Source organism: Notechis scutatus, chromosome Z (genome assembly GCF_049901735.1).
Source record: "Notechis scutatus isolate UNSWTSFEM ecotype Mainland chromosome Z, rNotScu1.2, whole genome shotgun sequence".
Lineage (NCBI taxonomy): Eukaryota > Metazoa > Chordata > Lepidosauria > Squamata > Elapidae > Notechis > Notechis scutatus.
The window spans coordinates 39,267,130-39,293,049 of NC_142025.1; the positions used below are offsets into that span (position 1 = coordinate 39,267,130).

Genomic DNA, 25,920 nt, shown 5'->3' on the forward strand with positions numbered 1-25,920 from the left:
AGGCATGGTTACTCACCAAGCTTCTCAGGGTCTCCTTCCCAGGCCGAGTGCTCCTACCTTGCGACAGGTCAGGTTTCTGTTCCTGGAAGCCAAGATGGGGGAGGTGCGCAAAGCAGCTACTAGTTCAACTTCTTCTTCTGTACCATGGATCCCCAGGAGGCAGGGCCGCGCATGCACTTAGCTAGGGGAAAGGGGTGTAGTGTCCCTGACTAGCTAAGTCTTCAATCTGGTCCGCATTCTGAGCGGGAGCACCGACGGTTCCCATTGGTTGGTGCCGTTTGACAGCAGACTATAAAAGGAGCTGTCAAACGGCATCAGCTGCTCCAGCCAGCTGGCTGCCAGCCCAGCTGGGCAGCCACGATAACCTGTTACTCTTCAAATAAAAGCAACGTTATTCTTCAGTTCTGTGTCTGCCTGGTGTGTCCGTCTGCCAACACAACACTTTTTATCTGGACTTCCTCTCAAGTCTTACAAAATCCTTATAATGTTTTTTTTTAATTTAACTTTTTTCTTTCAATCTATGAGACCTCGGTAAGTGCCCATCTTATTTTTCGTATCTGTGTTTCTGCAGTACTTATTTTCCATGGTGATGATAATTACTTCTATCTAAAGCAGGCAGTGCCAAGAGGACCTGGTTAAGCAGGATAAAAACTGCCAAGAGGACCTGGTTAAGCAGGATAAAAACTAGCTATAAGACTACCAGGAAATACCAGAACTTTAGACTAGACAAAGAGGTTGAAAAGCACACCCTGGAAGAAGGCACTTTTGTGCCGTAGCCAAAAAAACTCCATGTTATGATAGTCATGAGGAACCAAGTTTAATTTGAAGGAGGTTTCCCTGCACATTTTTATTATATAACTTTGCAAAGTTTTGCCTCCTAGTTTCATATTACTCATTCCAGTGCTCTAGCCTTGAATTGTTTGTCTTTGGCCTCTGTTTCAACAGAAAGAAAAAAAAAATGCTAATATTGCATTTCATGGAAAAACAAGAGACCTGTCTCATAGAACTGAGTGTCCTGTGCAGACTTTTCCTGTGTGGAAAAAAATAACAACCCAAACATATAAGAAAAATGTTTATATGCTCAACTGGGCAAACTTGCCAATAAAAGCATAAAGCAAAGCTGAAATAAGAACAGGGCAAAACATAGTGTCAGCAATTTCATTACTTAAAACAAAAGGGAGAATTTTATGAGTGTTCTTTATTTATTGGCTGTACATAGAAACTTTACACACACACACACACACACACACACACACACACACACACCAAAAAATACATAAAATATCTGGTCTTAGTATCAAATAATCTTGCATATACTACACCTTATCATAGATGATATATACTTAGAGACCACAACTATGTGATCAAAGCCCTGCCTCTTTTTACAAATGTCAAATGAATGTAAAAAAGGGTGGGTCACCATCTTGACTTTTTTGACCCATTATCCTGTGGACACCTTTGGTCCTGGCTCAGATATACATATATATTAGTCACTCTATTTTTAGGAGTTTGTTCCCAGTGCAATTTTTTTTTTTAGAAGAGGTAGTTCTTATTTATTATATTTATAATAAAGCTTTTCTGGTACACCTATAAGAATAAAGTTTTCTACTCTTTAAATTAATTAATGTCAATTAATTGCAATTTTCAATAGCATGCCTCATTTCCGGATGCTTGGATGAGGACTGCTTTAGACTTTCTATTTTTAAAGTGGGTACTAGCTGGAACGTTAATGCTCATCTCCCACAGAGTATAGTGAGAAAAGCACCTCTAAATTCACTCCCAGTAGATTTCATAGTTGAATGTTTATCTACCGTATTTGCCGGCGTATAAGACGACTGGGCGTATAAGACGAGCCCCCCAACATTTCCACTCAAAATATAGAGTTTGTTATATACTCGCCGTATAAGACGACCCCCCACTTGGAGGCATGTTTTTCAGGGCAAAAAGTCATACGCCGGCAAATACGGTAAGTTGTAACACTTGGGGTATTCTGGATATCATTCTTGATTGACACCCCCGCTCCTTTCCCCCAAACTTACAAAGCCACCAAAATGCTTTAGAGAGGCAGCTTCGCCTTTCTCAGGCTGGCACTCAATTCCTCTCCCTTTCTTTGTGACACCGTTGAGCGATCTGCTTTTTCAGGGGAAAATAAATAAAAAAAAATAAAACTGGACTTAAAAACAGTCAGAGTTGTTTCTTAATATCTTTCCACCTCCCCAACCAATTTGTCTCCAAGGGTGCACCACACTGATTACGACATTAATTATTTCAGAGAGAGAGGGGGGAGAAATCTTTACTTCCTACTGTGGCTTTTTCCTGCGATCGCTTTTTCCCTTGGCTTTGTGGTTGTTACTTCTTACAGGGAGGGATAATGAAATACCCACGCTGGGAGAAAGCAGAAAGGATGTCTATTTTCCTGCTCACTAACTTTCCAGAAAGCGTCGAGTTCCTACTCCGAGACTTGCCAAAAGTCCAGTTCATTCATTTGCTACCTTTCTCCAATGAGATCCAGATCTGTTTCCACAATGCGCTTAGGATCTTATCTTATTATCTTATTATTATCTTATTAGCCTTGCTCGGTCCGTCCAAGAGAGAAGAAGGCAGACGGTTTTGCGCTCAGGGAGAAAGGAAAGAGCCTCTTGCTCACGCTGCACACTGCCCCCCTCCACCCCAGCAGCACTTAGGAAAAGAGTTACACAAGCATCCTTTCCAGAAGTGAATTGGGGGAGGATTCGAGCAAAGGCTGAAACCGGGAAGAGAAAATTCCCAAAGAAAATCGCACGAGCAGCATCCCATTCCTGGGAGAAAAACAAAAAAACAAAAACACGAACTCTTCCAGGCACAAAAGCAAGGATGGCGCTTTCTCAGCTTTGAGCGGGCGTCGCTGCTCTCCACCCCTCCACTCGTCCCCACGTGCGGCGAAGTTTCTGCCACTGGGGGGTGGAGGGGATGGAAGGAGGTGAGGGATGGGGGCAAAGCCTGGAGCCTGCCTGTCCGCTCGCACGAGCGGAGTGGGTGGAGTGGGTGGGTGGGGAGGAGGAGGAAGAGAGACTCCGGCTGGGCTTGAAGGGCTTCGCAAGTTGCGGAGCTCCGCCCGTCGCTTGCACCGAGTGACAACAACGTATTTGCCGGCATATAAGACGACCTTTGTTATATACTCGCCGTATAAGACAACCCCCCCCACTTGGAGGCATGTTTTTCAGGGCAAACTTTCTGCTTCATGCTACAAGCCTGAATATTATGCCCTGACATTCTGTTAAATGCTCTTCCTTTCCCCAAATAAGCAGCTTGGAAACTATAAACCAAGGAATAAGCACAGCATGGAAAGTCACAGGTACAAAAGATGACAGTATAGAAATGCAGAATCTCCCAGAATCTTATATAATTGCATTCTTTATAATTGCATTCAGCCCCTCCCCCCATGATTGAATTTACAATTAGCAACACTATTTTTTCTGCCTTCAAGATATCCACCAAAACTTTGGGGAAACCCAGCTGTAGCATTTCCCCCCCATAGGATCTAAATGAGGACAAAAAGTAGAATGACTTTGAGGGGGGGGGGAGTTTTAATTTGCAGACAAGTTGCCCTGCTACAGTTTGCCATAAACTAGTTTACCATAGGCTAGGAAATCAACAGATGTTATTGCTGTGCTTCTATAAATGCTTTGATCATATCTTTTGTTCTGACTTCTTTGCAATCAGAATGTTTTGTTCTTATTATCAGGGAAAATAATGGTTTTCACAATGGATACCTTTTATTCCCCCTCTCAGATATCTCAGACTAAAGATGTGCTCAGCTATTCTCTCTCTCTCTCTCTCTCTCTCTCTCTCTGTGTGTGTGTGTGTGTGTGTGTGTGTGTGTGTGTTTCATACCCAAGATCTAGAGTAAACTGCTTGAAAGGGCATGGTAGTTATCCATTACTTCATTGACAAAAAAAGGATTTTTAACTTCTAAGGCGGCCGTGGAAAATTATAATTCTCACTAGTTCCAGTCAACACATGCTGATGAGAACTTATCCAATCATACCTCAGTGGCCATATATTTTCCATTCTTCTTTACATCTTCAATAGAAAGTTATAAGCCTGAAAAGTTAATAAAACCAGAAATTATACTATTTGGAATCTAAACACTAATACATGGCACATCAGCCCTCCATTTGCAGTCACCATAACCCTTCTGGATAGGAGGAATAACAATTTGGAACCTATGTTTTTGTACTGGATGAGTGCAGCTGTTTCTGGATTACTAGTCAGTTGGCCTAGTGGTTATGGACCTGGTTAGAAGCTAGGAGAATGTAAATGCTAGTCCTACCTTAGGTGTGAAAGGTGACTGGGTAACGTTGGGTCGGTTACTCTTTCCAGTTACTCTTTCTCAGCCCAACCTACCTCACAGGGTTGTTGTCATGGGGAAAATAAGAGAAGGAAGAAATATTAAATATGTTTGCTACTTTGAATTATTAATAAAAGTAATAACAGTGGTATATAAACAGATGAATAAAAAAATACTTACTGCAGTCTTCAAAAATTCAACCGCTACCAAAAGTCAAACTGGGGTTGATTAAGAGGAAAATAGGAAAAAAATGATTTAAAGATCTGGTCAAATGCTTCATACTTTGAAACTCACTAAAACACAAGAAACATACAAAGATCTCACACTCCACCTCCCCTGGAGCATTGTTCCACCTACCAGAAAGATAAAAAGCAAAGATATAAAGGTCACAAATTCTTGCCTCTCATTCTCCTTGAAGCAAAATAGATAGTTTTTTTTCAATGAAGGTTGAAAAATTGTAAAGTACTCTCTGAAAACTAAGGTTTCTTTTATTAACTTTCTGTTGCTCACCAAAACCTTTTAAAGGCTTTTAAAAAGCCTTCCTTTTATAAACTTGCAAAACTTAATTCTAGGGACTGTAGTTTTTCCCCTTCCATTTTTGGAGTTAAAAAGCTTTTCTGTGATTCTAAAATACAAAGTCTGTTTTTTTTCAGCAACTATTGAGAGCACCCTGGGAAGAGTAAATGGATGACAAGGAGTCACTTTATCTTTTGATAAATAGGTACTTTGTGATTGAGAAACACTGTTTTAATAGATGTAGACAATTTTAGCAAATTTAAAATACACAATCATGCAGGCTGGAGAATACTGGGAGTTGAAGACACATATCTTAAGGTTGCTGAGATTCAGAAACACTATAGTAAGGCAATCGATCTGTGGATGGGCAATCTCCCAAGGTAGCCATTTTCTGAAAAGACTCAAATGTGTCTATCAACACCCACAAAAGCTGCTTGCCTCTGATCTTACTGACCAGCATCAATACTCTGTTACACTTTGTCCTGCCATTTAAAAAGTGAGAAGTGTGCTGTAAATCTTCCAGCTCCAGACATTGAAATATTGACTGCTGTAGCTAATTTTCTTTTGACCCAAGAGAACCATGACTCTAACTAATATGTGTTACAGCTATATTTAAAGGAAAGAATATATGAGTCAGTTACAGTATGTTATGTCTTAATTCCCTCTAGACAATAGCATAAATGGAAATCAGTTTATCACTCATCCATTATGACTTTGGTTGCCCAAGGTCATCACTTGTGAAATGGATAGGAAGCAAGCAACAAATGGTTTTAGAATTAAGTCTTAGTTACAAAAAAAAAAAACTTGCTGAAATTTGCAGCTGCTAAACCATTTGGCTATAGCTTTTAACAGCTGTATGTGAAAACATTTGAAGATTAGAAGCATAGGGTTAGTTTATGTTTTGCTTCATCTTACTTTTAATATAACACCATGGTGTTTATTCAGCTTTTTGTGTTTACCTGTTGCTTGAGTACACTTCCAGCAGAAAAAAATAACATAGTCCTTGTCAAAAATATGACTAAACTTATGGCCATCATCCAGGTGTCCACTGTCAATTTCACATTGCATACAGGTTTATTATGCCATATGAATGATATAGAAATTTCTTAGTTTAAGAGTCAGAACAATATGAATATACATCATTCAGTCACACTTATGTAGAGAACCAACAGAGATGTGATATATACAATATTCCTACAATTCAACATACAAATCTGTTTAATGCCCAAATTCCTGTGTTTTCCTGTGATTCATATATTCAAGCTAAAACTTGCATGTAAATAATATTTAGAAGGAACAAGTTAAACTCATTCTGATTCACCCAAAATGAAATGTGTATATACTTGAAAAAGTACACACTTAAGACTTTTATGACAGAATTCAATGATAAAATCTAACATTTTCTTTTGAGAGGTTTCCAGCAATGTATAGTTTCAGTTTTGGAAACATTAATAGATTTTATCATTCTGTTCATCAAAGGAGCACTTAGTAATTAGCCATCTTAGCCATCTTAATTTCAAACCTTTGTTTTAACAAATGGTCATAAGTTAAGGACTTGTTACTGGACTTGTACCAGTATTCATCTGTTTGTTAATTTACACTAAACCTTTCTCCATGAACTCAAAAGTTCAAACCAGAGTATGTATGTATGTATGTATGTATGTATGTATGTATGTATATGTTTTCTGAGGTTTTCACGGGTCTTTGTATGTGGATCTTTGGTTATTTGGGTTTTCTCCAGCGTAAAATTGGAAGTATCCTGGTGACATTTCGACGAAATCTCATTCATCATCTTCAGGTCATGGACCAGAAGCCGTACCGCAGCTACATCATTACCCGCTTCAAACCCCTCCGACCCACCATGAAGATGTGGCACGACTACGAACGCGAAGCCAAACAACAGATCACAACTCACCAGCTCAAATCCCCCAGCAACTAAGACTAACCTGAGCACAACCAAGCCCCCACCTGAACAGAACACTCCCCCATCCAATCAGAACACAGCCAAGCCCCCACCCAATCAAGTCATACCCCCACTAGCAGTTAAAAGGAAGAAGCAGCTCCAAGCTCACATTACTCCGAGAAGCACAAAGCTGAAGACACAAGCCTGAAGATGACGAATGAGATTTCGTCAAAACGTCGCCAGGATACTTCCAATTTTACATGGGAGAAAACCCAAATAACCAAAGATCCATATATATATATATTTAAGTTTTTGCGGGTATTTATATGTATGGTATTCAGCTTTGTTCGGGTATTTTCCCACGTCATTATAGTTGTGCTTTTAAAGTTGTAGCAATGTTTCGGCAGAATCTCATCTGCCATCATCAGGCTTCTGTATAGTATTCATCTGTGAGTCAGACTTTCACAGCCGTTTCTGTTTTAAATTTGGTGCTAGCCTACGCTGTGCCAGAATGGTTTTTTCTTCATCCTGATTGGTTGGGAGTCTTGGTCTGTGTTTATTGGTCTTGGAGTTTGCTGTGTTCTGCTTGATTGGTGTTTCTAATATCTTCTGTCTGTTTTATAGCCTTTTTTGTCTTGATTGGCTGGCAACATTGTGTTTCCTGTATTGGACGCTTTTAGTGAGGCTTGGCTCCAAGTAAACCGATGGCTATCATTTATTAGGAAGCTAGGTTTCATCTGGGTGCCTGGTTGGGGTGTGTTTGAGCTGGAGGTATCAGGGGGAGTCTGTTTGTGCCCAGGTGTTTGGCTGGCTTGTGGTGTGGAGATTTTATGGTTAAGATACATCGATGATGCATTTGTTATTTGGCCCCATGGAAAAGAACACCTAAACAATTTCCTAACACACCTAAACAGCACACACCCCAAAATCAAATAAACCATGGAAATGGAAACAAACAAACAACTACCATTCCTAGATGTACTAATCTACAAAAAAAACATATGGCACACTAGGACACATCATATACCAGAAGAAAACACAAACCAACCGCTACCTCAACACCCAATCCCACCACCACCCAGCACAGATAAACTCCGTGGCCAAAACACTAATTGCCAGAACCAAACGCCTGGCAGACAAGACACACATAAAGGCTGAACTATGCATCCTGACTAAAGTACTGACAGCCAACAGCTTCCACAAAAGCAAAATCACTGGCTTGATCCACAAAAACACACTGAGACATAATGGAGACCTAGAAGATGAACAGACCTATGGAACAGCTGTCCTGCCCTACATAAGAGGTACTACAGACAAAATCAGAAAGATACTACACAGGCATCACATCAAGACTGCCTTCAAAACAGACAGAAAAATAGCAGCCATCCTAAGAAACCCCAAAGATAAAATTGACCTGGAAAACCAAGGCATATAGGAAGTCCCCTGTGCATCATGTCCTGCCACATACATTGGACAGACCAATGGAAGAATAAGTACCTGCCTAGATGAACACAAAAATGCAATAAAAAAGCTGGAACACACTTCCTCACTAGTCCAACACATGAAAGCCACAGGTCATAGCACCGACTTCAATGGCACCAAAACCCTAGCCACTATAAAAAAGCCCAGCTACAGAATTATCAGAGAAGCCATAGAGATTGAAAAAAAACCCTGAAAGCATGAAGAGATGACTCCACCAGACTGTCAATTATCTGGAAGCCGGCACTCTCAAACAAAAAAATCTCCACACCACAAGCCAGGCAAACACCTGGGCACAAACAGACCCCCCCCCAATACCTCCAGCTCAAACACACCCCAACCAGGCACCCAGATGAAACCTAGCTTCCTAATAAATGATAGCTGTCCGTTTACTCAGAGCCAAGCTGCACTAAAAGCCTCCAATACAGGAAACACAATGTTGCCAGCCAATCAAGACAAAAAAAGCTACAAAACAGACAGAAGATATTAGAAACACCAATCAAGCAGAACACAGCAAACTTCAAGACCAATAAACACAGACCAAGACTCCCAACCAATCAGGATGAAGAAAAAACCATTCTGGCACAGCGTAGGCTAGCACCAAATTTAAAACAGAAATGGCTGTGAAATTCTGACTCACAGACGGACACAATACAGAAGCCTGATGATGGCAGATGAGATTCTGCTGAAACATTGCTACAACTTTAAAAGCACAACATGGGAAATACCCGAACAAAGCTGAATACCATATATATATATATATATATATATATATATATATATATATATATATATATATATATATATATATATATATATATATATGTGTGTGTGTGTGTGTGTGTGTGTGTGTGTGTGTGTGTGTGTGTGTGTGTGTGTGTGTGTGTGTGTTTTCTTAAGTTTTCGTGGGTACTTACATGTATGGCCTTGGCTTTGTTCGGGTATTTTATATACAGAAGCCTGATGATGACAGATGAGATTCTGCCGAAACGTCGCTACAACTTTAAAAGCACAACTACTATGACGTGGGAAAATACCGAACAAAGCTGAATGCCATATATATATATTATATATATGCCATATATATATATATATATATATATATATATATATATATATATATATATATATATATATATATATATATATATATATATATATATATATATGAAAGCACATGTGCATATGAATATTTTTGTGCATGTATATGTTTTTGTATACATTCTCAAATAATTCTGAGAATTAAGTGTGTTTCAGCAACAGTATTTGAGTGATCATAATTCATTGCTTCCTGGGTGAATTAGAATTTTAGCAAATATTTTGCTAGTTTATGTTTAAACTAGACCGAATGATGTAAATTGACATATGAAGGCAATACATATAGTACATTTTGAAAACAACACAACCTACCAATTTTAAAATGCATTAGAAAAACTTACATAAATACAATATAACACTGAAAAATATATGAAAATGGATGGTTAACCACTTCTGTTTGCCACATTAAGATAAGGCTCGCATTATCTTCTTAATTGCAAAAAACAAAAAAATGGGAAGGAAAACACAAATTTTTATCTTTAGCCATATAGACTAGATCCTTCCATTAACTAGAGATTTGTCTATTTATCTACATATTGAAATATTTATGTAGCTGTTCATTTTATAAGAAACTGTGGGCACTTCTCAATCAAAAATTAAAATAAAAAACATATTAAAACTATTAAAACCAAATGTACAAAAACCTGGTGCCAAGTCTAACTTCCAATGTGCAATAACCTCATCCTATCCAGAGCTTGGAGGTAAAGCCAGGTCTCCAGTGCTTTTCAAAAGTCTAGGAGGGCAGAGGCTTGCCAAACTTCAGCGACAAAGATGTTCTTTAGGGCAGAGGCTGCCACAGAAATGCATGGTAAGGTTCCTAGCTTCCATAAAGAAGCAATGTTTAAAAGAAGCAATTTTTAAATAGGACCTATAGATGTCTGTCGGGCTAATCCCAAGACTGACACACACAGAATTCAGTTCTTCATTCACTTACACACAATAAACAGAATCTTTCCAGAATAAATCTATACTACTCCTACCATAAGAGATATACTCTGGGAGTTTCTAGGTAATGGCTATCTTTATTTTCTTCATGTATCTCCTATCCAGCTCCAGGTGTACTGCATCTCTCATGATGTCCTTAGGGAAAGACAGTCTCACAAATAGCCTGGACCTATCATAGAAGAGTTTAAAGATGATGGCCAGCATTTTTAATTGCACCTGGAAAGAAACAAAGTCAGTGCAGTTCACACAACAGTACTTTACCTGGGCAAACTTAGGGACATCCAGGTGGTCTTCAAGGTCAGTCTGATATTGAGTGTGTTACAGTAATCCAAATAGGAGGTGAGCAGACCTCCATGACTAAGAAAGAGCACAATTGGCACACTAGACAAATCTGTGCAAAGGCTCCTCCAGCCATGGGTTCCATCGGGTTCAAAAGGGTTGAAAATGTGAAAATAGCCATACGATGAAAGCCCCTCTCCCTTTTAACATTCAATGTACATTATGTGTGATGCATATAAAAAAGGACCTGTCATCAATCACCTGTCATCTTATCTTTTTGATTTCCTTCTGAATATCCTTGAGCAAATAGTAAACATGAAAGCATCTTACGTTTCCATTTTAGCATGCCACTGAAGATGTGTATTTCCTGGAATTTGGATGTGTGGCACTATACACAGAGGCCACTTCCTCTATTCTGTCCAGGCTGATTTATAAGATAAATTAGTAATACATGCCCCCAACGAACAATAAATATTAAAAAATATGTACGTACAGTGGCCATGTCAACCATGTTTTGTCTTCCAAACCATAATATATTCATAGACTTTTTAAAAGTGGGGAGCAGGGAGAGAGTAAGAAAAGCACAGATACAAAACAGCTCCAGATTAGGATGATATGTTGTTACATTATGTTACATTTTATGTTGTGTTGTGTAGTTAGTTTTGTTGATTTTATTATTATTTGCTTCATTTTGAAGCCTGATTCCTTAGCAGAATGTATTGCCTGATTTAGAACAGGGATAGGCAGTTAAAACCCACACATACAAATATCCTAAGGGTTAGGACATAGCTTATCCTATTTGAGCCTCTCTTTAGGGCTGTTCCAGCTAAACATTCTTCAGTTGTTCTTGGCTGATTGGAATTATTTCCCCTGCCTTGGTTTACTAACTATGGAAGCTAAGGAATCCTTTGTATCACAGTATATGCCTGGCCTAACTGTAAAATGTTTTTAGTCAACTAACTGGAGAAAAGAGCTTAATATAGTGTGGCCTTTACATATTTTTCCGCTCAAAATTTTCCAGCCAACTGATCCAATTTATTTATAGTTAACAATATCATTGCAGATGGTCTGTTTTATTTCTATGCTGATCTTCAGCAGAATGTACAGGGTCTAATTATTTTCATGCCTTTGTAGGGACCACCTTAGAAGTTATTAAATAACTTGTTAGCACAATTTGGACCCTTTGTGTGGGTGTCTGCCTGTGTATTTATGTGTTTGTTTAGAGCCTATGAGTTCTGAAGTAATGCAGATTGCTATTTTATGTTTCCTTGCCAACATGAAACAAGTTGTTTTGTGTGTATGTATTATTAATAAATATTATAACGAGAATTCCATGTCTCACATTTGCAGCAGTCTTGTGCAGAGTTGTATCTCTACCAGATGGCAAGCAAATTTGCTTTCCTATGGACAATACATTTTTGCAGTTAATCATATAACAATCAACCAAAATCCGCTCCCAAACATATAAGAAGAAAATTAAGAAACAAGCTACACAAAACAAGTAAAAGAAAACTAGCATAATTTGGGGCTCCATATGATCCCTGATCTGAAAGGGAGATAAATATTAAACATCCATATTCTATATTTTTATTCTTGATAAAGATAATCTATTAAGAACTATTTTGTTGATCTAACCAAAGAAAGGAGATGTGAATAAAGAGATTCCATGAGAGCTCTGAGGTTTTTTTTTTAATTCAGTAATTAGTTGCCACTATAGAAAGAGATGATTTGACATGATTGTTGAGAATGCTAAAAAGATCTTTTGGATTTTTCATATTAATAATTACTTATTATAATTATTGACATATTAAACAAAATGGTCTTTCTTTCTTTTTTTCTTACTTTCTTTGATGGGGCAGCAGAATCATCCACTGAACGTGAAGGGTCCTTTCGGAAATGGCTGTAATCACAGCAGTTCCCCCCCATTTCATGACCATAGTAAAATAACAAAATTAGCCTCTGGCCTTTTCAATTGACCACTTCGTAGTGTCAGAACAAAATATTATAATGTTATGAAAATACTATGTTTCTCTTAGAACAAGATCTTAGATTGGAAGCCTCACCCTTCTCTCATATTTGTTAGCAAAGGAAAAAAGTATGTTTTCTACCCAGCTCTAAGTTTCAGAGAAGTGGAAGATTTGCATCCAAAATTCAGCACTAAGGAAAAATGTAGAATTATTTTTAATTGCATAATTGTTGATTCTGGACTTTATTGGCTGAAAATGGCCTTCCAAAATTAGATTGTTTATAATTGTGATCTTTAACTATGGAGATAGATGTTTTCATGAGAAAAAATATGAAATAAAACAAACCAGTCATAAATTCTACTATTACTTTGGGATCAAAACAGTAAAGAAAAGCTGCCACGTAGAATAAACTTGGAAAAATTCTTTTTAGATGATTGGAAAGCAACTGGCTGCTGCTAAAAGGTTTCCTTCCTGGTCAGCATGACATTGTTATGGGAAAGAAAACATATTAAATTGCAAAGCACTGTTATGAGTCATCTGGAATGAGATTTTATCCACCGTCTATAAGAGCTCATGTATAATTTTATCAGGGTTGGGGGAAGAAAATGAAAGTTAACTTTTAAAAGAGGGAAATTAAAAAGAAAATGCATTTTTTTCTTTACTTTACAGTAAATGTAGAAATTGATGTAATTTCTATGAACAATGAATGCTGAATTAACACAATTAGATGTGTGTTGTATTCTGAAATACAACCCAAACAATAGTTTTGTACTGAATCCTCAATAAGTCGGTTAAGTAAGATTCTGTTTTAAATCATTGTGAAAAGATACTTAAGATTAATGAGGATTCAATTGTCTTGAATGCAATATTTTGTATCCACTATAATATGCACTAATAGCATGTGAAGGAGATATAAATTATTTATTAAGATGCATATAACTATTAAGTTACAAGCAATTGTCTGGAATATGAAAGCAAATCAGTAAATTATTCTAAGATACTGTTGCACACTGAGATTATAAGAAATAATAATCTTCTTCCAGAAATTGATGATTTTTTTTCACTAAGGAAAGAGTTCTTCTGACTTTCCTTAGTCATTAGGTGATAATCAAAGACAAACTTTCTGTCTTTTTTTAATGTAAGCTGGTGGTTTGAGGCTGAGCATTTCTTCTTGAGAATCAACAAAAGCAGAATTACAGTGAAACTCTTAATTTTCTGGAAAGCATCGAGATAGCTCAGAAATTGTATTGTTAGATGAACTGGATAATGCTGGTTGATATGTCAAGTTTGGATTTTTTTATTTTGGGTATTATTGCTACAAGCAGCCTGGGGTTGTTTTCCACAATATGGACAGCCATATAAATCTTTCAAGTCATCAATTAATTAAATATCCTAGTTTTGGTTTATTAAAATGACAAATGTGGTAGCAAATTTTAGAAAGGTTTGGAATATTTCACCTACTGCATAGATTGTATATAAGATAGCAGAAAACTGCAATATCTATGAACAAGCATTTCTTGGTAACAACACAGAGAATAACTGACCTTATCCATGATAGATGTGAAAAACAATCAGACAAATCCTGACTACATCTAATTTTAGTTTACTTTATTGTCATTGCACCTTGTACAACGAAATCAAACACCATATTCAGTGCATATCATGACCATGACCATGAAAATAAACACAAACATACATCCTTCACCCTTCACACATTGAACCGGAAACCCCCGACACCACACCAACACTGCACTATACAGCTGAATTCAAAATAGCTACTGCCCTGGGATAGAAGCTGTTTTTCAGCCTATTTGTCCTTGTTTTTATTATTCTGTACCATCTGCCAGATGGTAATAGTTCAAAAAAAGGGTTCCCAGGATGAGATGGATCTTTGAGAATATTTTGAACTTTTTTAAGGCAGCGGGAGCTATAAAGCTCTTCCAAAGAGGGGAGAGGGCAACCAATGATCTTCTGGGCAATGACATTAACCCCCTGGAGTACTTTCCTATCTGCCACTGTGCAATTGGCAAACCATACAGAGCTGCAGTATGTTAAAATGCTCTCTATGGTACAGCGGTAGAAGGTCACCAGCAGTTTCTCATTTAGTTGTTGTTTTCTGAGAAGCCTCAGGTAGTATAATCTCTGCTGGGCCCTTTTGACCAGGGCTGAAATGTGGGCAACCCAGGTCAGGTCCTCTTTTAGGGTAACACCCAGAAACTTAAAACTGGCCACTTGCTCCACTTGGTCTCCATTGATAAGCAAGGGCTGGATGTCTGATCTGATCCTTCACTATAAGGTCCTTGGTCTTATTGGTGTTGAAGACCAAGTTGTTGTCTCCACACCACAAAAGCAACCGGTCCACCTCATCTCGGTAGGCAGACTCATCCCTCCCCGGAGATAAGTCCCACCACTGTTGTATCATCTTCAAATTTAGCAATAGTATTACTAACGTGACTGGGAATGCAATCATGCACATAAAGAGTATAGAGTAAGGGGCTCAACACACAACCCTGTAGTGTGCCAGTGTTAAGAATAAGGGCTGAAGAGGTATGATTACCTAATCTGACCCTCTGTGAGCAGCCAGACAGGAAATCCATAATCCAAAGGCAGATTGAAATAGGTGATGTTTCTCAAATTGGACAATTTTAATATGTGTGAACTCCCAGAATTCCCTAGCTGGGAAAACTAGCTCAATAATTTTGCTAAGCAGCTGTCTTAATTATTCTTGGGTCTGCATGGGCCTTGTGGGTACATCATTCTCCTAGAGTGATGTTAGTGGAAGTGGAAGTCATTAACAGGTTCTTGAAGTCAGGAACACATAATGTTACTTTTATCAATCCCCAGCCTAACAGGGAAGCAATTTTGGCCTATTCTTTTTCTTCCATTCATCAAAAGTACTACTTTCAAAATTTGTATGATGTTTTTATATGTGGGATGTAAAAGTCCAGATTTTACTGAGGGGGCAGTCCAGGATAAAATGGCTGTGGAAAGAAGTAACCAGTTATGGAGAAGAGGGGTCATTTTTGCCACAGCAGCTAGCTGCTTTTGTTTTTTCAACAAGTGGTAACACGGTAGTAATAATTCTTAGCTGCAAACATCTAGGAGTGCTGCACAAGGGGAAATTAATGGTAAGGGGCTCATATGAGAAGCCTATTGCAATATATCTCAAGATCACCTTGTCTTCCTCAAAGTGATGGGTGTTTGCATTCTCTGTGGAAGAGGGAGGGTTAAAGAATCATAGGAACTTTCCATTCAGGCCATGAAAAGTACAACTTGGATAGAACATCAGACCTATGGCATTTTTTCCTCTCTTTTCTTTTCTTTTCTTTTCTTTTCTTTTCTTTTCTTGTTTTTCTTTCTTCATATATTGGGAATTACAGGGAGCACATTGAATAATTCCAATATGAATATAAGCAATGAAACTATTTTCTGTGCTTTTCCTATTTTACAAACTTTCTAACAGTTATTATTTTAATATTTTGTGGCACTTCTAAAATTGAAATATTAGAATTCTTCAGCCAACGGAAAATTGAGTGACAAGTTCCCAGCAGTTGTGACATGTCAAAGTGGTTGCTAGTAGGCACCTCTGAGGCTACAAAATTGATTCAGGAGTTGCAGGCCAATATATTGTGAAAATGCTAGCAAGTGATGAACTGGACAGCAGATGTTTCCAGATGTTTTGACCTATCAACTTTTAATTCCAAATTCCAAATAAGCTATAATTCCAAACTCCAATTAGTTTTAAACTGTAAGATTCCCCTTTATCTATTACTACCTTTCTTCTTTTTCCTGTAGTACACCTCAACCCCAGAACTTTTCAGATTTATAAGATCTGCAAGATCAAAAAATCCCATTGAACTTGTTTGAGAGCAAATAGGTCTTAGAAAGGTATTAATAATGCTATTCTACAAAAAAAAACAAAAAAAAAAAACACCACCAAAACCCACAGATATTATTCTCTGTGGTCTCAGCAGGTGATGTGATAAAGTTGAACCTCTCTAATTACTTAGATCAATGATCAACAGAAAGGAAAAGGGAAATAATAGATAATCATATAGAAATCAGTGAGGAAGTGGTTGGCTTTCTTTTAAAAAAAATTAAAGGTTTTTATCCTGCTTTTTTATATTTATAAATCACTCAAGGCATTGAACATACAAAATAGTCCTTCCTACTCCTATATTCCCACCAATAGTCTTACATGGTAACATAGGTTGACAGCGAGCGATTGGCCCAGATCATCCAGCCAACATTCATGTATAAGCTTGGACTAGATCTCACCATCTCCCAGTTTCTAATCTGGTGCCTTAACCATTACATCAAATTGATTCTTTTTTTTTTTTTTTTTGCATATAATCAAGCAAATGCTGAATCCATCAGAATGTTTCATTTGGATTCCTGCAGAAAAGATTTTGTCTTTTTTGGCCTAAGTAGTCCCTGCTAATTATTTGACATGGATAATGTCTAGGTTTGCCTTCTTTACAAGGGAAGATCTCAGAAGAAAAAAAATAGAGGTGATGACTTTTTAAAAATCACCAAATAATGTAAATGCATTAAAAAATAATATCTCAGACTTCTTCAATACAGAATTGCAGATCTTTAAAATCAATTTTGAGACTCCACTAGATATTTCAAGAGCATATTTTATTAACTGCATAGGTTATTACATATAATTATGGAAGATTACAAATAAGATACAAATGCAGCAAATCTCAAAGATATGTAATTCAAAATGATATTTATTAGCATTAATTCCATGAAAATGTGATTGTGATTAAAAGACAATTTGCTTGGATTTCACACAAACCTTTAAAAGATTTAGAATTACTTATAAAGTAATAAGAAGCAATAAGTATTGGGCTCACCCAAAACAGATATAATAGAAAGCAATAATAAATTGGTACAAGTTGGATGAATAAATTATTAATCAATTGAACATAACATTGGTTCACCAACTGATACAATAATGGTATAGGCAGGTGAATAAAAGGCACTGTGGAGACTGGTATAAAATGCTAAACGCAACACCTTAATCACGCTCAGGATCTCTGAAAAAATAACATGTGCAATAGTCTTATTTGTGTTATTGTCAAGCCACAGTTCCACACTGGTATAATTGATGCCATTGCATAAGATACTTTCTTTATAGAAATACATTTTTGACAGAGTGTCAGACTCAGAAAGATTTCTGGTGGTACTTAAATTATCAATTAAATGAACAGCATCCTTGAATTGCTCTTTTGTAGGATGGACTATTTTTTTTTGCATTTCTCTTCGGAAGAAGATATTACTGTTCTTTTGGGAATAAACAAGTGTACAAATTTCTGTCACAGAAGAATTTGTGACAGAAACTTGCCATATGCACTCATCCTTGTCCCTTGGTCTACAGAGATCCCAGTCGCTTTCCCTCTTGCCCGTATGACATTTATAGGTTGAACAACCATATTTGGCACACTGATAGTTAATGTGGCAGGGCAAGCCAGTGGGAGTCACATCTCGGAATGGAGAGCAGGGTTCAAATCCATAAATAGTCTCACATTGGAAACGTGCTCCGATTATTCGGCAATTGTTCTTACATGAATTGTTTTTCAGAGAATATTCAAAGGAACCCCACTCTGATGGTATGCTACAGTAATTCCATTTTCCATTTTTGAAGTAACAATATTGATAGGAACCTCCCCAGAAATCACAAGGTGAGTCACATTGTTCACCAGAAACAGCCAGGCCTTCTTTTAAGGAACAATAATCCCAATCATGTCCACTGCCACCTTTTTGCTTGCACCAGGTGTACTTATAATCATGATACCCACAAGTATTTGTACATAGTCCTCCTGAGCTTGTGTAATGCACAATATGGGAGGAAGTCCAAGATATGAAGGAGAAGAATGCAATCAGAGCTACATAAACTCTCATCATGATCTTCTTGAATTCCTGAAATCAAAGAACAAACATTCTGCTATGTTTCTATAATTTTGCTTCACAGCTTTCACACCTTCTTGTCCCAAATTCTGACTCCTCATGGTTTCATAATATGCCATATATTAATGTTTCTTTCATTATGGTAAATTGTTAGAAAGTGAGATAATCATACCTTGCATCTGATTTTTTTATCTTTGAATTTCACCTTTTTGTGAGTGGTTAATTTTCTAAGCCTTGGTTATCTCAGGTGTCATTGCAACCAAAATCTTAAAATCCTTTTCTAATTTTACGATTCCAAATGTTACAGAAACAAAACTCTTACCTTTGATTATTAATGATGGATCTCATTCAACAACACCTAAAATTAAAAATGCTGTTCTAAAATATTAATGGTGATATATTAATTTATGAAACTGCTACATGCAAAGTATTATTTACAATCAGATATCCTCCTGCTTTGTTCTTCTCTAGGGGGAACATAACATATAGAAATGGTGGAGCAGAGTTGCACTTATTCTCTAAAATATATATGGTAAGTAGGATTTCCCCCCCCCTCCATATTCTCCTTTAATTTTTACAAATCTTGTTGTTTGTTGTTAATTGATCTATCATCATTTAAAGAATGGAAAAATATTTCCTAACACATCTTTAAGGTCATGAAACCATGCAATATCATGCAGGAAAAAAGTAAATGCGAAAATGACTTGGTTTGGGCATTTTTTACAGATTTTTAATTTAAAATTTAGTATGGAACTTTTGTGGCCCAGATATCTACTTCCCCAAATAGTCACATAATCTGGCTAAATATATGCAGGCCTGGTATTGTTTCCTCATCAGTTAAAATCCATCACTTATCCCAGAATTAATATCATTAAGAAAAAAAAGGTAACTGTACAAAGATGGAACACCCAATTAAACCCCTTTAGGGAAAAAGAAATCAGCTAATTATCTTTCTAGAAAAGATTATGTAATTATTCTGAAAAGCTTTTTGTCATAAATATCAACATTAAATATTTTAAATTTACCCCCAAATGTACAGCTACCAAAAGCCATTAAGTAGCAGTTTTGGAGTAGAAGCCTGATAAATTAACAAACAAATAAATAAAATTATATAAATAAATGAATAAATATACAGACCTGGAAATCAAGTCAGTCACTATCCAGCAAGATCTATTGGCCTAAAATATATAAAATACGAATGACCCATTGGGATACCCATATCAACATAATTTACCTTATGTCCGGCCAGAACTTGAAAATAACATTTACAGTAGCACAGTATTTAAACACAATGATTCGGTTGAGATCTGTATATGTGGAATTGATTGGGATAGATTGCAAGGGCGACTCTGAAATATAATATTATATTTTATCTATATCTTAAATTCTTGTTCATTTTTACAATTTTATTTTGGATGTATTTTATAACTATTTCATCTTAAATCGTATTTTGTCTAGATTCCATTGTAAATTGTATTTTATCAAGTTCCATTTTAAATAGTATTTTATCAAATTTCATTTTGAATTGCTTTTATTAAATTTTAGTAACAAATTGTTGCTGGAACTTGCACTTTGATATGGCCCAAGGGCTAATCAATAAAGACTTATTATTATATAAAATGGAAAAGGTATACAAATATATTTATGTACTGGTTTATTTATCCACACTTATATGCTGGCTAATGTAACATAATTTTACATAATTGTATCATGCAATTCTACATTATTCATAATATATTAAAACAATGATATACATGAAACACCAAAAGAAATTCATAAATAAAACAGTACTGATCATAAAAGTATTGTTGCTCTTAGGAGATCTTTGCAACTGAATGGATATTGAAACAAAATTGTCTTAACCATTTCTGATAGATCATCAAGATATTAGCACATCTGATCTTTGTGGGCATCAGGCATCATTCAAGTTCTTCTGCCTGCTAGACTGTGTAAGGTGGGAAAAATTGTCCTTGGATAAGCTATATAGATTTTTCTGGAAAGTGATCCAAACCTTGAATTGGGCCCCAAAACCTATAAGCAATCAGTGTAGTTCTATCAGTATAGTATTATCCTACTAAATCATTTAATGCTGGCATTCCCAAGTAAAGTCAATTATAGTAATCTAACTGAGATGACAAACTGAGGACTAAACCACATTTCCCCAAACACAAAATAAACTGAGAATTCGATTTCTTTGCAATATACACATTTCATTTAGAGAAAATACTTATCTTTGATAAATTAATACGGTAACTACTGGATTTTGATTGGCATGAAAATAAATCAATTATTTAAAAAGTCCCTAAGCTTACTTGTAAACTAAATAGCTTCACATAATTCTATTAGTTAGTGAAGTAGAGCATCAAGATATAGGGCTAAACAAGAGGGATCAAGAATGTTATTTTATATTTTAAAAAATGCAAATAGAAAAACTCATAAACAGAGAATCAAATTCATATCCTTCCTTTTTCATCTCAGATGCAATTTTAAAAGCCATGATAACTAGCACCCTTCACTGAATTGTTAACAATAACTTACTCCTTTTTCCAACAAGCACTTCTTGCTTTCTCACTCTGTCCCTTGTTCTGTGACTCCCCAAAAACCCGAGGAGTAATGAGGGTAAATGGTTTTTGCTCTTTATATATTGACCAAGTGACTGACTTTCTGTTCCAAAGCTAGGGGTAAAGAGGAGGAGCAAAATGAGAAATGAAAGCATCTTTTTCCCATTACTTACTTTTTCCCATTACTAATAGAAAAATGCAAACTGCTCAGTGAGAGGAAAAACAAAATTTATTATGAATTGAAGAATGGATCAGGGAACTAGCTATGGTTGTAATTATGAGCACCTATATTTTAAAATCAATCTCATTATCACTGTTGCAGGTCTCAATCCATTTATTTCTTCTCTAGATTGAAACACAAAATGAACTATATCCTTCATCGATGTCATATCAAATTTAATCTTGATATGAAAAACTCACAGAAACAACAAAACAGATCTTGAATTTGACTCGAAGAATAAAAATGTATTTTTATTTTATAATGGATCATTTGGTTCATTGTAGATTGGCTGCACACAGTTATTAGAGGATTAGGAATGTATATAATGACTGCATCCTCCTCTTGCATGGAAAATTAAGATGAAATGATATATCCTATAGTAAAACCGGACTTAGTGCTTTTCCTAGTCTAGTCTTAATGCTTGATTTCTTTGCATAAACTGCATAGAAGTAAAACTACTTTAACCAATCCCTGGTTTTCACTTGGGCTGGAAAGAGAAAAGAAAATGTTTCATGCAATAGATAGAGTTGGAGAACAAAGAGGGAAAAAGACTCCATGGTTAAAGACTGTTCAGAGGTCAAGCAGACCTGAGTGAAACGGCTCTGGGCAGCAGCCAGAGAGGGATTTCATGTGATATGCTAGTAAACCACTTATGCAGCACAAGTTGGAAAATAATACTTTTATTATTTATTTAGGAGGAAATGCTAGAAGTTGTCTTTCTTGTTTGCTGGGGACATGTAGCTTCAAAATGCACATAAAAGCCAGGAGCTTTAATAATCACATTCACCATCTTTTATAGAATAACAAGGTAGGAAGGAACCTTGGAGGTTCTTTACTCCAATTCCTAGTGAAGCAGGAAAACTTCTACTGGTTCAGACAAATCTCTTCTTTAAAACTCCAGTGTTAGAGCACCTATAACTTCTGTAGGCAGCTTGTTCCAGTGATTAATTGTTCTGTTAGGAAATATCTCCCTATTTCTATGTTGTTTCTCTTCTTCATTAGTTTCCATCCATTTCATCTTATTCTGCCTTCAGATATTTTGGATCTTGATATTTATTATCTTGATATTTATTATTCTTCATGATCACTTATGAACTGTGACATCCACAACTCATTTAACAATTGCTCCAGAAATAGGAAGTCATTAAAAACATGAGGAGGAAACATATTAAGTATAATTCCCTTCATTTCAATTCCATTAAACAAAAATTAAGCCATTTCTAACCCTTTTCCTAACTTTAATTCAGCAAAGGGCATATGTGATCCTTGACCTAAAAAAGATTGAGACCTTCTGATGCAAAATATTTTGTTTCCTGAGCACACTGCTTTATACGAGTTTCAAAAAACAAGGATACTTGTTTTTTGCAAAATCATATGACGAATTAAAAATTATGAAACCTACAAAAGCCCTGGAGGAAAAATGGTAACATTCTGTTTAAGAAAAGTATCCAGCTATCCTGGCACATGTTTTTTACCCTGGCATGTTTTTCATTTTATTGACATTCTTTTGCATTGACCTGAGAGTTAACAGAGAGAGGGGGGAGGGGGGAGGAGAGGGAGAGGAGGGAGAGAAGGAGGGAGAGGGAAGAAGAGACTTTATTTTACAGGGTTTGGGGACATTTTCTGTTATATATGTCCCAAAGAAAAGAAAAACAGTAGATTCTCCATAGAACTGAACTTAAATTCTAATGAGTCCTACATTTATCCATGTACAGAATACAGCCATTATATCCATAAAATTCTTTTATCATATAGAAGTAGTTTGCTTTGCTTTTGTCTTCTTCTGTGTTCTTTTCTCAGCTTTCACCCTGTAAACTTTGGATTCCATGATAGTCTCCCATAAAATTTAAAACAGAACTGATCCTACTTCACTCTTAGAAATTGGACCAAGTGAGATTGGTGGTGCCCGTCAACTGGTTTCACTAGGTTCATCTTGGGAATGTTGGCATGCTATCTAGGCATCTGCCTCATATTCCTAGTCCTTGGGTAACTAACATCAGCTTAAGTTATCCTTAAATATTCTAGTTTCAAAGTTGTGTTTTGCTCCTTAAGCAAGCAACAACTCTCAGCACTTTCTAGATGTATAAATTCTGACACACATTGCAAACTATTCAATGTATGGTGGAGTGGCAAGATAGGCCATTTCACACCAGATTTTATACTCCTCCAAAAATTCCTAGTTTTCAAAGAGTCCTAAATACTCTGACAAAACAAGCTGACCGAACAGCTAACTATTAAGTAATAAAGCTAGAACTATCCTACCTGCGCAGCAAAAAAAAAAAAAAAGATAATTGACCATTACAGTTATCTTTCAAAAGGAAAGATTGGGGACAAAAAAAGTCAAGATGGCAGCTGTGCAACTAAAGTCAACCACTTTTTAATATGACATTGCTAATTCAAGTTGGAATACAAAATAAATTACATACAAAAGAAGAAAGGGAAAACACAGAACTTATTTCAAGACAGGATGTTTGTAGTACCAAAATGGTAAGTGTAAACAGGCAATCAAAGCCCTGCTCTTTTTAATATTGTTGCACACATTACCAATGTGTAAAAAAGAACAGGGCTTTGATCACTCAATTAAGCTATCACACTGATGCAGTTGACATTGCCAAGCCTCTACTTTAAGGGATTGAGATAAAAATGTAAGGAATACATTTTTGGAAACAGACATTTTCTCCAAAGATAAGAATATAAGTTTCAAAAGATAACTGTTCCTAAGGGTCTTGTTGGAATTATTTAGACTGGTATCCATAAAGGAGAAACATCCTGGATCAAGATCACAGAATAATAAAATTAATTTCACACTGCAAGTTTTATATTCTCTTTTCTTGTCCTCCATTACTCCATTATTCTGAATATTTTTCTGAAGCTTCTACCTCTCACTCAGAAGGTTGAGAGTTCAATCCTAGGCACTGGCAGATGTTTCTCATCGGGGTGCAAAGAGAAAATACCTGCTACAAACTCTATGTAGGCATCAAGAAGGGCATCTAACCAGTGAATGCTCAGCTCCATTCAGATACCTAATCAAGAGATTATAGAATTTTAAAAAGGGAAAAAAAATGTAGCAACTAGGTTGGAAGTTACAGAGACTGGTCTTTTGCAAGAGGTAGCTACAATTTCAGCAGGGAAATTTTTTTGTGTACAGAAATTTTATTTTGCTGAGTCTTCCGAGGAATCCAAAAACCCAGTGGACCAAAGTTCTCTTCCTAAGCCTGCAGTTGGCGAGGGTTTTTGGAAGGGAAGAACTTTGGACCTGTAGAATATTAACTTCTGATTGACCAAGAATGTGGAATTGTCCAAACAGAGCACATAGTGAAGGCCAAATTTCTGTACTTTGAAGCTGCAAATACAATAAAGAAACAAAAGCTACTTTACATCTGGATAGTGAATGAAACATAGACTTATTTCTGCACCTGACACAGAGCTACACTGAGGACACTGGAATGTCATGACTGGATGAGACTGGAAAATTGTGGCTGGATGGTAGTAAAGTGATGAAAGGTAATTAAGACTGATCAGGTGAAACTATCAGCAGGCCACATAGCAGATCTATAGACTAGTAAAGTAGCTCACAGTTACATGATGATGAGGGAAGGATGGTAACATCCAATACCAGCAAAGACTGGACCCTTCCATAGAAGCTTGTGGAGAATAAGTAGGACTTCCAGATCCAGACAAACAAACAGCTACTGGCCAATCAATCAGGCATCATGGTAATAGACAAAGATCAGAAGACAGTGGTGGGGATGATGTACTGATGCTAAATAACAGAAACATCAGGAAAAAGGAGTATGACAAGCTTGGAAAAACATCAGACCCTGAAACAGAATTAACAAGAACGTGAAATAAAATGAAAACTGTTTCCAATGCTGGTAAGAGTACTCAGACATGTAACTCCTAAATTGGGAGAGTGCTGCCAACAGATTCCAGGAACAACATCAGTGCTTTCTGTCCAGAAGAGTGCAGTGGGAGGAACAGCTATGATTTATTGATTTATTTGATTTGTCAATCGCTTACAAGATAATAGGTATAAGTATAAACATAATTATGAATACATGAAATTGATACATATAAGAAAAATAAAAAGAAACAATAGGACAGGGATGGTAGGCACATTGGTGCACTTATGCACGCCCCTTACAGACCTCTTAGGAAAGGGGTGAGGTCAACAGTAAACAGTCTAAGGTTAAAGTTTTTGGGGTTTGGGGAAGAAACCACAGAGTCAGGTAGAGTATTCCAGACATTGACCACTCTGTTGCTGAAGTCGTATTTCCTGCAATCAAGTTTGGTGCGGTTTACCTTGAGTTTGTATCTATTGTGTGCTCTTGTATTGTTATGGTTGAAGCTGAAATATTAATTGACAGGTAGGACATTGCAATATATTATTTTATATACTATACTTAGATTGGACCAAAGGCGGCGTAGTTCTAGATTTCTAGGTCTACAATTTCAAGTCTGGTGGCATAAGGTATTCTGCAATGAGTAGAGGAGTGGAGAACTCTTCTTGTGAAATATTTCTGGACATTCTCAACTGTGTTAATATCAGATACGTAATGCGGGTTCCAGACTGATGAGCTGCATTCAAGTATTGGTCTAGCAAATGTTTTGTATGCTCTAGTTAGTAGTGTGATATTACCAGAGAAAAAGCTATGTAGGATTAGGTTAACAACTCTTAATGCCTTTTTGGCTATGTAGTTACAGTG

The 25,920-nt window shown here is 36.6% G+C and overlaps 1 protein-coding gene and 1 long non-coding RNA gene across 6 annotated transcripts; one reads left to right on the top strand and one right to left on the bottom strand.

Moving 5' to 3' along the window:
* The first annotated feature begins 5 nt into the window (after positions 1-5).
* On the top strand, positions 6-24,218 carry LOC113418729 (uncharacterized). Its single transcript, XR_003371799.2, has 4 exons — positions 6-531; positions 18,905-18,965; positions 20,309-20,387; positions 21,344-24,218. It is a non-coding gene; the product is annotated as an uncharacterized LOC113418729 (long non-coding RNA).
* On the bottom strand, positions 17,236-21,048 carry LOC113418727 (uncharacterized). Of its 5 annotated transcripts, XM_087945949.1 has the most exons (5): positions 20,972-21,048; positions 19,571-19,611; positions 18,872-18,900; positions 18,756-18,791; positions 17,236-18,445 (listed from the first exon to the last, which is right to left on the bottom strand). In XM_087945949.1, exon 5 carries the CDS (start codon positions 18,428-18,430, stop codon positions 17,438-17,440), a length of 993 nt encoding a protein of 330 aa, XP_087802075.1. In that variant the 5' UTR covers positions 18,431-18,445; positions 18,756-18,791; positions 18,872-18,900; positions 19,571-19,611; positions 20,972-21,048; the 3' UTR covers positions 17,236-17,437. The 5 variants fall into 5 exon arrangements, with proteins under 5 accessions (XP_087802075.1, XP_026533544.1, XP_026533545.1 ...); XM_026677759.2 differs by lacking the exon at positions 18,872-18,900; XM_026677760.2 differs by lacking the exon at positions 18,872-18,900 and having other exon boundaries at positions 18,756-18,811.
* Positions 24,219-25,920: the final 1,702 nt, after the last annotated feature.

What these genes read in the sequence shown, in the direction of transcription:
- LOC113418727 (XM_026677761.2), bottom strand. Translation starts at nt 18,430, where the DNA reads ATGATGAGAGTTTATGTAGCTCTGATTGCATTCTTCTCCTTCATATCT.